The sequence below is a fragment of the Pituophis catenifer genome, unplaced genomic scaffold (assembly GCF_029215685.1).
Source record: "Pituophis catenifer annectens isolate HBS135680 unplaced genomic scaffold, rPitCat1.0.hap2 SCAF_1, whole genome shotgun sequence".
NCBI classification, from domain to species: Eukaryota; Metazoa; Chordata; class Lepidosauria; order Squamata; family Colubridae; genus Pituophis; species Pituophis catenifer.
This window is the reverse complement of record NW_027256881.1, coordinates 243,233,471-243,244,497: the sequence shown is the minus strand read 5'-3', so window position 1 is coordinate 243,244,497 and position 11,027 is coordinate 243,233,471. Positions and strand designations below refer to the sequence as shown.

The following is an 11,027-nucleotide window of genomic DNA, read 5'->3' as shown; positions in this document are numbered from 1 at the left end:
AAGCAACATAGTTTGTTTACATTAGTTGAAGTAGAAACCAGTACCTGAAACCAATGAGTCTGCTGCTCAAGGAACATGAAAAAAAAACCCCATATCCTTCAGACTAAGCCAAGTGCAGCTGCCTATGTTCCCAGTCTTTTAATCCCTAGGAGAGAAGGCTGACACTTTGGAGCTGCAGCTGGTTACCTGAGGGAACCAGTTGTATCATCCTCCCACTAGCTGAGTCAAGGAAACCACCCTTGCTCCTGAGGCCACTCAAACAGCTGTTCTAAACACCAGTGATGTAGTCATCAGAAGGAGCTACAGTGGGCACAAGTCCTTTCTTCATTCCTTTCAAAGCCTGCTAAAAAGAAAAGTTGCTGGGGTGGGGGTGGGGAGAATGACTGATTCTCTCTTCACAGCAGCAGTTTAATTGGAGAGAAATCAAGTTGTTTCTTTCAACTGCTCTGCTTGCATAGGGACACTGTCATCCTCAGCGATGAATCAGGCTGCTGAATCAGAGAAGCTGGCCTGTGTTGCTCATGGGAAAATGAGAAATCAAGTACAGCCAAGACCTGGCAACAAGGTATGCACAGCTGTTTGAGGCATTTCCTACAACTGGGGAGTCTTGCTTTGAGCAATCATTGAGATATCCGGCCTTTTTGACAAGCTCTGCAGGGCAGCTTTGGCGCTCAGAGGGTGGCCCATGTTCAGCACTGCAAATCTCTCTGGCATACTTGTGTATGAATGACTGGCAGGTATATGATGGTTGATTGTCTTAGGTAGGCTTCTATCCATAGTGGCTCTAAAGAGAAGAAATTCAACAAATTAGAAAGTAGGTTTATTGGACCAAACAAGAACAGATATCCTTCTATTCTTCTAAGTATCTCCAATGCTTTGGTCATTAACTGGGCTCCTACTGAAGACTATTTCTAGACTGTTGCTTCCATTAAGTCATGGCAGAGTATTGTCACATTGAATACTTTTCCGCCACACTATAATGAATTGCTGGTTGGTGGTGGCAGAGAATCAAGGTGGCAATAATGTTATAAATTAAAAATGTTATCAGGGAGAGGAACAAAGTGACACATGTAGATTGTTAGTTATGGGGAAAATACCTGTTGAATATGAGGTATCACATTCAAATGTTTTTAAATTCTCTTGTGCTTAGGCATAGCTTAAATTATATTTTAACTATAAGAAAGAATAGATAACTCCTTTCTAAAACTCCAGAAATTAAAATTTCAGCAGGCTCATCTTCTACAGTGAGCACATTTGCATGTGAGCATGTGAACAAGGACCAACTGAATCTACTCAAAGACCAGCAATGGCTATTGGAAGGTTGCATACCTAGCCTCCCAGGAGCTAAATGGAGAAGGGTAGAAAAAATGATCACTTCTCTGCCCTGGCTGTGTCTCATAGCTACAGAAGTAAGAACAGGTAACTTCTGTCTCTTTCAATGGATGAGAGACCAAGGGATAGCAGGCAGCAACAGCAACACTTTCAGCAAGAGAAGATCAAATTAGCTTGCAATTTAATAAATAAATAAATATATGTGTGATAATGATTAAGGTTTTGGACTAAGGGTGGGATTCTCAGCTCCAAGTCAAATCTCAGTTAAGGATTCCTATTTGGTGACTTCAGGCTGGTTGTTATCTTTTAGCCAGACTTTATAAAGGTAGCCTTTGACTTGTGACCATTTCAGTTGTAAGTTGTGACTATCATTAAGCAGGCCACCTAATTTTACTATCTTTTTTGCAGTGGTCATAAATGAATGCTGCAGTCATAAAGCAAATCCATTATTTACTATAGGGTGTTTTTTTTGCTGGAATTTGGAAGTAAATATCAGTTTCTGGCAAAAATATTGTAAATTGTAATCATATGATTGCAGGGCATTTCAAACGGCCATAAACGCAGGCCAGTTTCAGAATGCCCAAAATGTGGTCATATGATGGAGGAGGGGGAAACAGCCTAGAATTTTAAATGTAGGTTATAAGTAATCTTTTTAAGGACCCATCATAACTTTGAATGGTTGCTAAGCGACCTCTCATAAGTTGAGGACCAGCTGTAGGATGTAATAATAACATTGCCCCAAATTAAAACTGGGTCACTAGATTTTTGGCCACTGTGATAGCATTAGGCTAGTGGTTTAAGCAAGCTCAAATATACCTAACCTGGCCCAATATCATAATATGAACCGGCCTTTATTCCATACTTTGGGGGTAAGATCCAAACCTATTTGTTGGTCCAAATGCTGCTGGTCCTGAAATGGGTCTCCTAATCTGTTTGCTGCCACAAACTGTTTGCCTCTGTGTGAAGAGTGCTGCATTAGAGGGTGCATCTGGTTTCCTGTGGAGATTCAGAACAGCAGTCCTTTCAGCCATATGCTGCACTTCATCCCTGTTCACAACTAATGGAGGCTGCAGCTTTAACACAGCTTTTTTTGAATTAGGTATTTTCAGGTGTCTAGCTCTCACAAGTCCAGCTGTCACACCCATGGATCCAGGTGAAGGGCATTTTGGAGGAGAAGGTTGGAGAGAGCGCTTTACAATGCTCGGTAATGTATTTGCGAGGCTATGTGATGAATCTGAAATGTAAGGGAAAAGCACACCATCAGTGTAGCAACAAAGTATTTCATCCAAAAGATTGCTGGGTTCTATAAGAGGAATTTACCCGGATGGAATGGTCTGAATTCCCAACTTTAATAATTTCAAAATTCTAAACTGATGATTTTATACATCACATTCAATTTCAGTGCCATATCTGTCTTTTCTGAATATTTTAGATAGCCTAATAATAAAGAATATTTAGATTTGCAGTTCTGAAAATAGTTTTTTTAGAATCTGTACTGAACAGCTTCTTCTACCACATTTTTAGCAGGTGCTAAGCAGAACTTGAGAACCAATTTTAAGTAGAGTGGTTAAGGCCATCAGGTCAGAAACTGGGAGACCATGAGTTCTAGTATCACCTTAAGCAAAAAAAGCCATATGGGTAAACCTTGAGCTAATCCCTTTCTGTAATCCCACTTTGGGAAAAACTGCAGGGACTTGTCCAGGCATTCTCTGAGAATCACACACAGTTGAAAGAAAAACAATAGCAGAATTTAAAAATCTTTAAGCTAGAATTTGAGTAACAATTTTCTATGTAATTCCACTATGATTAAAAGATTATATATATATATATATATATCTGTTCAGATTCTCAATGTATCTCTCAGCTCTTTTCCTAAACAGTTTGAACACCGTGCTAAGCCATTTAACAACTGCAAACCATGAACTACAGTACTGTAGTTGAGTTTACACAGCAAAGAGTTGGCTCAACTTAGTGGCTTGCCTGTTAAACCGTTTTGGTAACATCTAAATTATTTGCATCCAAAGATGCTGATCAATACCTGTAGTGAGACAGGAGAATGCAGAAGTTGCTGCTATTGTTTCTAACACACTATAAATTCCATATCTATTTTTTTTTCTCTCTCTCATAGTGAGCTAAGAGTACCATCTCCTTTTCCCCAGTATTTGCTTGCTTTAATGATACTGCACGCTAATCTTTAAATATTATATACAAATGACACTCCAGTTTGCCCTATTAGTTCTATACCTGATGACACCTGAGAAAGATGGGAACAACAAGAAGCTTCTGATGTGGTAATTTGTGTGATGTCCCCCTGAAAGGCTTCTTTAAAATCTTCATCACAGCTGTCACTCAGGCTGCAGCCTTTTTCTTTCTCTTCCCCTTCTTCATCATTGTGTGTTATTTTCAGCAGCTGGGGAGATTTCACTCTTTGGAAGGCTTGCAAGTGCCTGCCAGAGATTTACTTTTTAATTAGGTACCATCCTGCCCAAATTTTATAACATGCTGTACATTAATATTTGCACATACCATATCCAATTTATATATCTTTAAACTGAAATAATTACCAGAAGCCCCCCCCCCCAAAAAAAATAAATCCACAGTAAAGTTTTTGTAATGAACTTTGCCCCATGCTATGCTCTAAAAAAATAACCCCAAACCCAGATTTTATGGTATTTCCCGGAAAATAGTCTAATTCAGTCTTTAGCAAATCTCTCTTGAGAAAATAATTGCCATAAAAAAACTTTAGGATTTATTTCTGATATCATTGTTTTTGTTTTTCTTCTAATCTGACATCAGTACAGTCCCCTCACCCACCCACTTTATTCTTCTTAAGAAAACTAGCCCTAAAATCCTAAATATGGGAATTTTGTAACCACTGATGTTAGCACAGTAATTCCTCATAGTGAGCATGATGGAATGCTGTAACATTAAATAAACCAGAATATGCAGACTGGTTATTATCATGAATTTTCTCTTCCAAATAATTAAACAGTTGACTGATTCTACCACCAATACAGAGAGGACAATAGCTTAAAAGTGGGAAATCAGACATGATAGCAAAAGCATGAACTGAAGTGGGTGTTTTTAATTTTGAATAAACAATTATCTATGTAGAAATTCTTAAGAGTTTTTATTTGATTTCTCCTCCTTTGTAAATTATACACTGAATGAAAATAGGAGGAAATATAAACAGTTCCTGAGCATGGCCACAAGATGGCTGACATGCTTATGACAATGAAAACAAGAGAAAAGCTCAACTTATTTTTTCCAGAAGTGATAACCTAGAATAGTTATTAAAGGAAAGATTTTTCATGGACTTTCATAGATTTCACCCTGAAAAACTGTGTATATGTTGAATGAAACCAGAAAAAGCAGTATAAACAATTCCCTACCAAAACATTCCTAATGTTTGTCTTTCCGTAGGCTTTAGAGTGTCGCAATACAATCTGTTCATCAACAAGTGGAGATTATATTCACTTGCTGATTTATCTTGGGAAACTCTAAAAAATTCTGCTTAATAATGGACTAAATTTTGGCTCTTACTGGTAATGATGTTCTTGCAAGGCTTTCAGCTCAGCAAAGATGTCTCTCTCATTTACACTGCCAGTTTCTTCAAAATCATAATTATATTCTGCCAGATGACACGGTGGCTGGAACAGGTTTGTTACTGCAGACTACAATATTAGAGAAATGATATAAAAATATATCTGCATCCACTGAAAAAAAATAATTTTGCCAAGGATTATTTTTGAAATCTTAATTTCTTTCATAATCTTCCCATCGTGGCCAATGTTTATTATACCAACAGGGATCTGCTGTTGTGCCACAGTTTCTGGAGGTAACAGGGGCAGCCTGCATATTATTGCAAACATGCAAGATCAGGCAATGTTGCCACCCAGTTCCATTTGTTATTTGTCTCCTGGGGAAGGCTTAGGTGTGTTTTTCTCTACATCAGATTTGTTCCTTCCCTTGAAATGTCCCTAACAGCTTTCCCACTTTACTTTCACAAGTATGAATCTCCATGGTGAGTGAGAAGGTTTGCCAGAAACCCATTCATGATCAAAAGAAAAAGGCTGATAATTTAATTAGCAACATATCCTAACAAGAAGCAGAAAACTTTATGTGGGCTTTTCAGCAGACTGAGAAACATAGGCTTATTCTTCTTACATGACAACTCCCTTCTAACGTTCCCTCGCTTCAAAAATGTACTTATAAAGAAACTTACACCTAATTTCTGTCTTCGTGCATGAAGAGCTTTGATGGGGTTCCCACATATAACTCTGCTGACACCTGTCAAAAACAAAATTTAAAAAGTGTCATAATTTCTAATTTCATATACTTAAAAAATTGTTTTCTTTACCTGAAATTTCATATACAAGCTTATATACAATTATATTTCCTCCATATTTAGAAAGAGATATTCAGAAAAAATAAACCAACTTTCTATTTTGGTCAGTTGTTATTCTAACCCACAGGAAAAAAACACATTTGTGAGCTGAGGTGGGATTAGTAGGAATGGGCAAAGTGCTCAAGAACATCTTTCCTCATTCAGTTTAAGGTAAGCATAATAGTTAAATTGACTTTGGAAAAAAAGTGACAGAAATGTCATTATCTCGGCAGGAAAAGATCTGAGAACAGCCAGCCACAACAAAGAGATTACTTGATCGAACACCATCTCTAATGTTAACATAAAACTGAACCACTATTTTTAACACATGTGTTCATTTCCCAATTTGAGTTACAGAAAAATTTCTGCAAAAGAAAGCCAATGGAAATGTTTGTGTAAATACATTTACCATAAGCAGATAAATGGACATATCATCCAAACATTTTTATAGGAGAGAGAAAATCTCGGTCTTGTTTGCTTCCACATGTTCTGTTAAGGAGAGGCTAGAGGATAGGAAATGTGCAAGAAAAGCACAAGGTGTTCCATTACCATGGGTCAGGTCACTTGAATCATCATCAGGCAATATCTCATCACAGATGGTGGATTCCAGGAGAGTGCTACAACCAGAAAGCAAATGAGCACTGGGAGATCTCTGGAGAGTCTGAGGTCTGGAACCTAGTAAAAAGTGAGTTGCAGCAGGCCGCAGAGCAGAGCCTAGCCTTCTTGTTAGGAGTCCTAACTGAGAATCTAAACCGAAGAAGGGTAGGGGTCAGGAGAAGAATGATAACATGATACTGTAACATGAATATGCTATAAGTGTCCACTTGAGAGAAGCACAGAAAACAAATCATATGTCTGTAAATTAAAGTAATATTCCCACTAAAGTAACATTTCTGTACTGTTACCAAAAAAACCCTACCGTTTCCCCCAAAATAAGACATCCCCTGATAATAAGCCCAATTGGGCTCTTGAGCGCATGGCAATAAGGCCAAGCGCTTATTTCGGGGTTCAAAAAAATATAAGACAGGGTCTTATTTTCGGGGAAACATGGTACATGGATTCATCCATGACTACACTAAACATTAGAAACTTTGTAGGCTAACATCAGGAACACTCTGTCATTTATTAATCACAATTCTTTGTGCAAATGAATTGTGTCAGTGATTATTCAGGTCAGAATGCAACAGAGTGTAATCGTTCACAAAGACCATTGCAATGTAAGGATTTTGAAAACAGAAAAACATGCATACATATTACATGCGATACCTGAAATACTAAATAAGGAGCTCATCCCTGAATTGCATTACCATGCTTTCATCCTGTAACCTCGAGCTGAGAAATCATGGTAGCATGTCACACTGTGCCCCACAGTTTCCCTTAATGTGCAGGATGGGGAGTGTGCTGTACTATCTGTATTGCTTTTCCACAAGACACTATATAAGGGCAATAACTTGCCATTTTCTCTGCCTGAAATTTGAATGTCACTTACTACAGGAAAAGCTGCCACCAGTCACTTAGGGGATCATGCTGGGATTGTCCCATCCTGGGATCTGGCCTTTTCATCCATTCAGCTATTTTGCTACTGATCTCCAAAAAGGACTGTTAACTTATCAACCTAAAAACCAGTAGATGGCAGCAAAGAATTCTCTTTTAATTGCAAGATAGTGGTTGCCTCCATTTGTGCAATATAGATGTAAGTGTGATGTAAGTGTTCTTGGAGCCAGAGTTCAAGGTTGTGGTTTTTGTGTGTCTGTGTGAGAGATGTTCAGCTTATGACAAATACTGTCATAATTTCTCCAAAATGACTAGCCTCTCAACCAATTGATTAACCATTTGATGACATCAAAGTCAAGAGCTTTTTGTCTCTCTTGGCTGCAATCTAGTGGTAATTTGGATTTGTGCGGCCAGAATGCAGTTGCTGCTAAATACTGTTGAAGAACCAGAGTTTGAGAAATAATTTTATTGTTTCTGGTATCAAATTAAGATATACATATTCAGAAGGACAAAAGAGAAAAATGTCTGCCTATGTTAAGCCCTATCTGTACCAGGTTCCAATCTCTGGAGGACAGAACTTTTTAAAGGAACTTTCCAAAAAGAGGAGGAGCCAGGACTTCCCTAAGAACAGCAATTGCTGTTGCTGGGAAAAGAATTCAATTACATTTTCCACTTATGTGCCTTAAGCAAGGTGTAGGCTAGTAAATTTCAGGTCTTCCAACATTCTAAGAATCTAGGGGTGATTAACCTAGCAATGGTATCAGAAGCCAGGCTTCTGCTCTTCCTTACAGCCAAAAGCAAAGATGGGATGAAAGTGGTCAGTCCTACCCCTGTTGGGACAATCGTAGTCAAGCAGATAGCTACCCCTACCGATGTCACCTTACATCTTGGATCAGCTTTAGCCTCCCTAAGCAGCAGGCAGATAGCCTATCCGTATGAGATGGAAACTCCATTATGAGGAATATCTTCAGCAAACTGTAAGATATGGAATGTCTTCATGCCATGATATGTCAGCTCTGTGGATAGCAGAAGGTGCTACTGCATGAGGCAAATGTATCTATTGTCGTATCTTTATTGATTGTTTAAACCAAAATAAAGATAGTTTCATAGCCCTGCTGCCTCCCTAGAGTTACTCATGCCAGAAGGGGAAAAAGAAAAAGCATGTATTTTAAGATCAGTGGGATACAAAATAGTTTACACAATATAAGCACATGTGTTTCAAGGGCTTCATTTCAAATAAAGAAATCTTTCAAGTGGCACTCTAGGCAACTTGACTGGATTTTTGTCTTGTGTCCTGCTTTTAATGCCCTTCTTTACCTATATAAGGAATTACTACTGGCTGGATTGGATGATATTTGGGAATGGAATACTGGGAGTACTAAAATGTTTACTGGAGCTTTTTCAAAGGGTTCTCTTGCTCACCTGCCCCTCATTTCTTTATGCATTCAGACAATACTTCAATTAAGTCTGCCATTAAAGCAGCTATGCACATACATACAGATGAAGGTCATTGGTGAATATCTTCAAAGCAGATGCCCAAAGTCTTCTTGAATATGTCCCTGCTTAACATTTCAACAAATGTGCTTTGTGAAGCACTCATCAAATGCTTTTCATAGTCTTACTGGCTGTATCTGACTGCTTGCAAATAAAATTCTGTATTTGTTTGCTGAGGTTCTAATGTATATACTACAGGGTGAGTTTAAGAAACTGATTGCCTCTGTCTGTCTGGTTGCTTGTTTGTATGCAGAGCATTGGTTGTGTTTTGTTAATGGGCTGTTAGTAGATTTATTTAAATGTTGCATTGCTGGCAAATATGGAGTCGCAGGTGGCATGGTGTCTTTGGTCTTACTGTTTTAATATTAATCAATGCTATTCATGCAGTCATATAGCACTAGGATCTTTTCGCAGCCACCAGCAGCCACAATCCACTAGTAATGCTTGGAAGTATTTAAGGAAACTGTATAGAATTTATAGGGTTTCCTTACAGTATAGTTGAAGACTGGAAATGAAATTATGCTTGGTGCCAATGAGACTAGGAAGGTGGGAGATGCTAATTAACCGCTAACTAACAAATGCTGAGAACGGATTTGCTTTTTGTCTTATACACAGTATACATCTTCTAACACAGTAAGAATAAAAAGTTATTTGTTCTATTAGAGTTGCCTCTGATTTATATGCTTATGTGTTTGCCTAAAAATCAGGGTGGAGATGGGGTGATGCAAGGGATTACAGATCATTAAAAGAAAAAAGTAAATGTTTGCCTACACATCCCGTAGTACCAAATATCCCACAGATTGGTTGGCCAGTAGCATTATGCGTGGATTACTATCCCACCCTTTTTTGTAGCTTTTGGGTGAAAACCAAAGCATCCCAGAACATTTTGAATTCTGTCCCAATGGAATCCTCAAGCTGATCTGGTTTTGCTTTGCCAGAACGAAGCTAATTCAAAACATTCTGCAAAGCTTTCCAGGTGGGATTGTTTTTTCTAAGTTCAAAACAAAACAAATTGTCTCTATCACACTTAGTCCTATGTAAGAGCTACAGAACTTATTATAAAAGAACAACAACATTTTCCTCAAAAATAATAGCACAAGATCAGGATTCATTGTAAGCAATTTAATTAAAGAGTTACAACAGTCCTCATTAGAAGTCTACTGCTCTAAGCTATTCGGTTAAAGGTCAAAAGCCACCTCAAGATGGTCTTAAGCAACAGAAAGGATGGTGGCAACAGACCCATGTCTTTTAAAACAAGCTTGAATTGAACAGTTATGAAATGAAAAGCAGTTTGAGAGATGTTGAAATCTTGGCCTGTCTGTTGCTCCCAATCTTCAGCCTCAAATTAGCAAAATGTATACAAAAGAATTTGGGGATTTTGAAGAAAAAAATAGCATGTTGAGAAAGAATCCAGTATCTTCCCATCAGTTCCACTCCTCCACTTGAAAGGATAGTAGAGATTTCAGTCCTGGTGAACAATTATTTGGTTAATGATTATATAATAGGATAGATTTTTATTCTCTGTGTTTGTTATGAGGCAGTCGCCAAGGATGTTATAGTTATTTCCAAGCATTAATCCATATGAGGGGCAGACAGTGCAATTAACTAAATATAACCCTTGAAACAATTTGCATTCTGTCCTAAATGCAACTGGGAAAATATAAAATAGTTTATCCAGTGAGATGCCCCAGAAAATAAAGAGTGAGTTATTAGACTTAATCAGCCTATGAAGAAGTCAATTTAAGATGCTAAGATCCAAGGAGTAGCTGAATTTAAAAGATATGCTACCCATCAGCATATGACTGGTTTGAGGGAAAATCGTATATAAGCAGTCAAGGTGGCGGTGGCAGCCCCAGTGGGAAATCATCAGGAGATTTCAGATGAAAAAGAATATTATACGGAAGAATCTTCTATCTTAAAAGAGCAGATTGAAAAGAAAAAAAAGTTGATATTATTGAAATCAGACTGATGGGAAGCCACATTTGGGAATGTGTGGGATCTCACCACAGCATACAAAATCACTTCCTGAAGAGACTGGTGGCTCGTGAGGCTGCTCTCAAGCAAAAGAGGCATATGGGGCGTATGCTCATACAAGTAATTTTCATTTAGTGATTGCCTCACTTAGTGACCATTCACAGTTATGACAGTGATGAAAAAATAACTTTGTGATTCATATGCCCCTCATATGGATTAATGCTTGGAAATAACTATAACATTATTGGTGACTGCCTCATAACAAACACAGAGAATGCAATCCTTGCATCTATGACCTTCACAGGTCTGTAAAGCAAAGGAAAACTGAAGTAAGATCATAAGCATA

The 11,027-nt window shown here is 38.0% G+C and overlaps 1 protein-coding gene across 1 annotated transcript in view; it reads right to left on the bottom strand.

Annotated features, from left to right (window-relative positions):
• Positions 1 to 591: 591 nt before the first annotated feature.
• Positions 592 to 11,027, bottom strand: part of LRRC56 (leucine rich repeat containing 56) — a 51,427-nt gene continuing 40,991 nt past the window's right edge. Inside the window, exons 8-13 of the mRNA XM_070957376.1 lie at positions 6,269 to 6,466; positions 5,558 to 5,622; positions 4,876 to 5,006; positions 3,577 to 3,779; positions 2,215 to 2,566; positions 592 to 784 (exon numbers count right to left, since the gene is read on the bottom strand). Of these exons, the coding sequence (XP_070813477.1) occupies positions 592 to 784; positions 2,215 to 2,566; positions 3,577 to 3,779; positions 4,876 to 5,006; positions 5,558 to 5,622; positions 6,269 to 6,466 (1,142 nt within the window). The remainder of the gene's footprint in view (positions 785 to 2,214; positions 2,567 to 3,576; positions 3,780 to 4,875; positions 5,007 to 5,557; positions 5,623 to 6,268; positions 6,467 to 11,027) is intronic.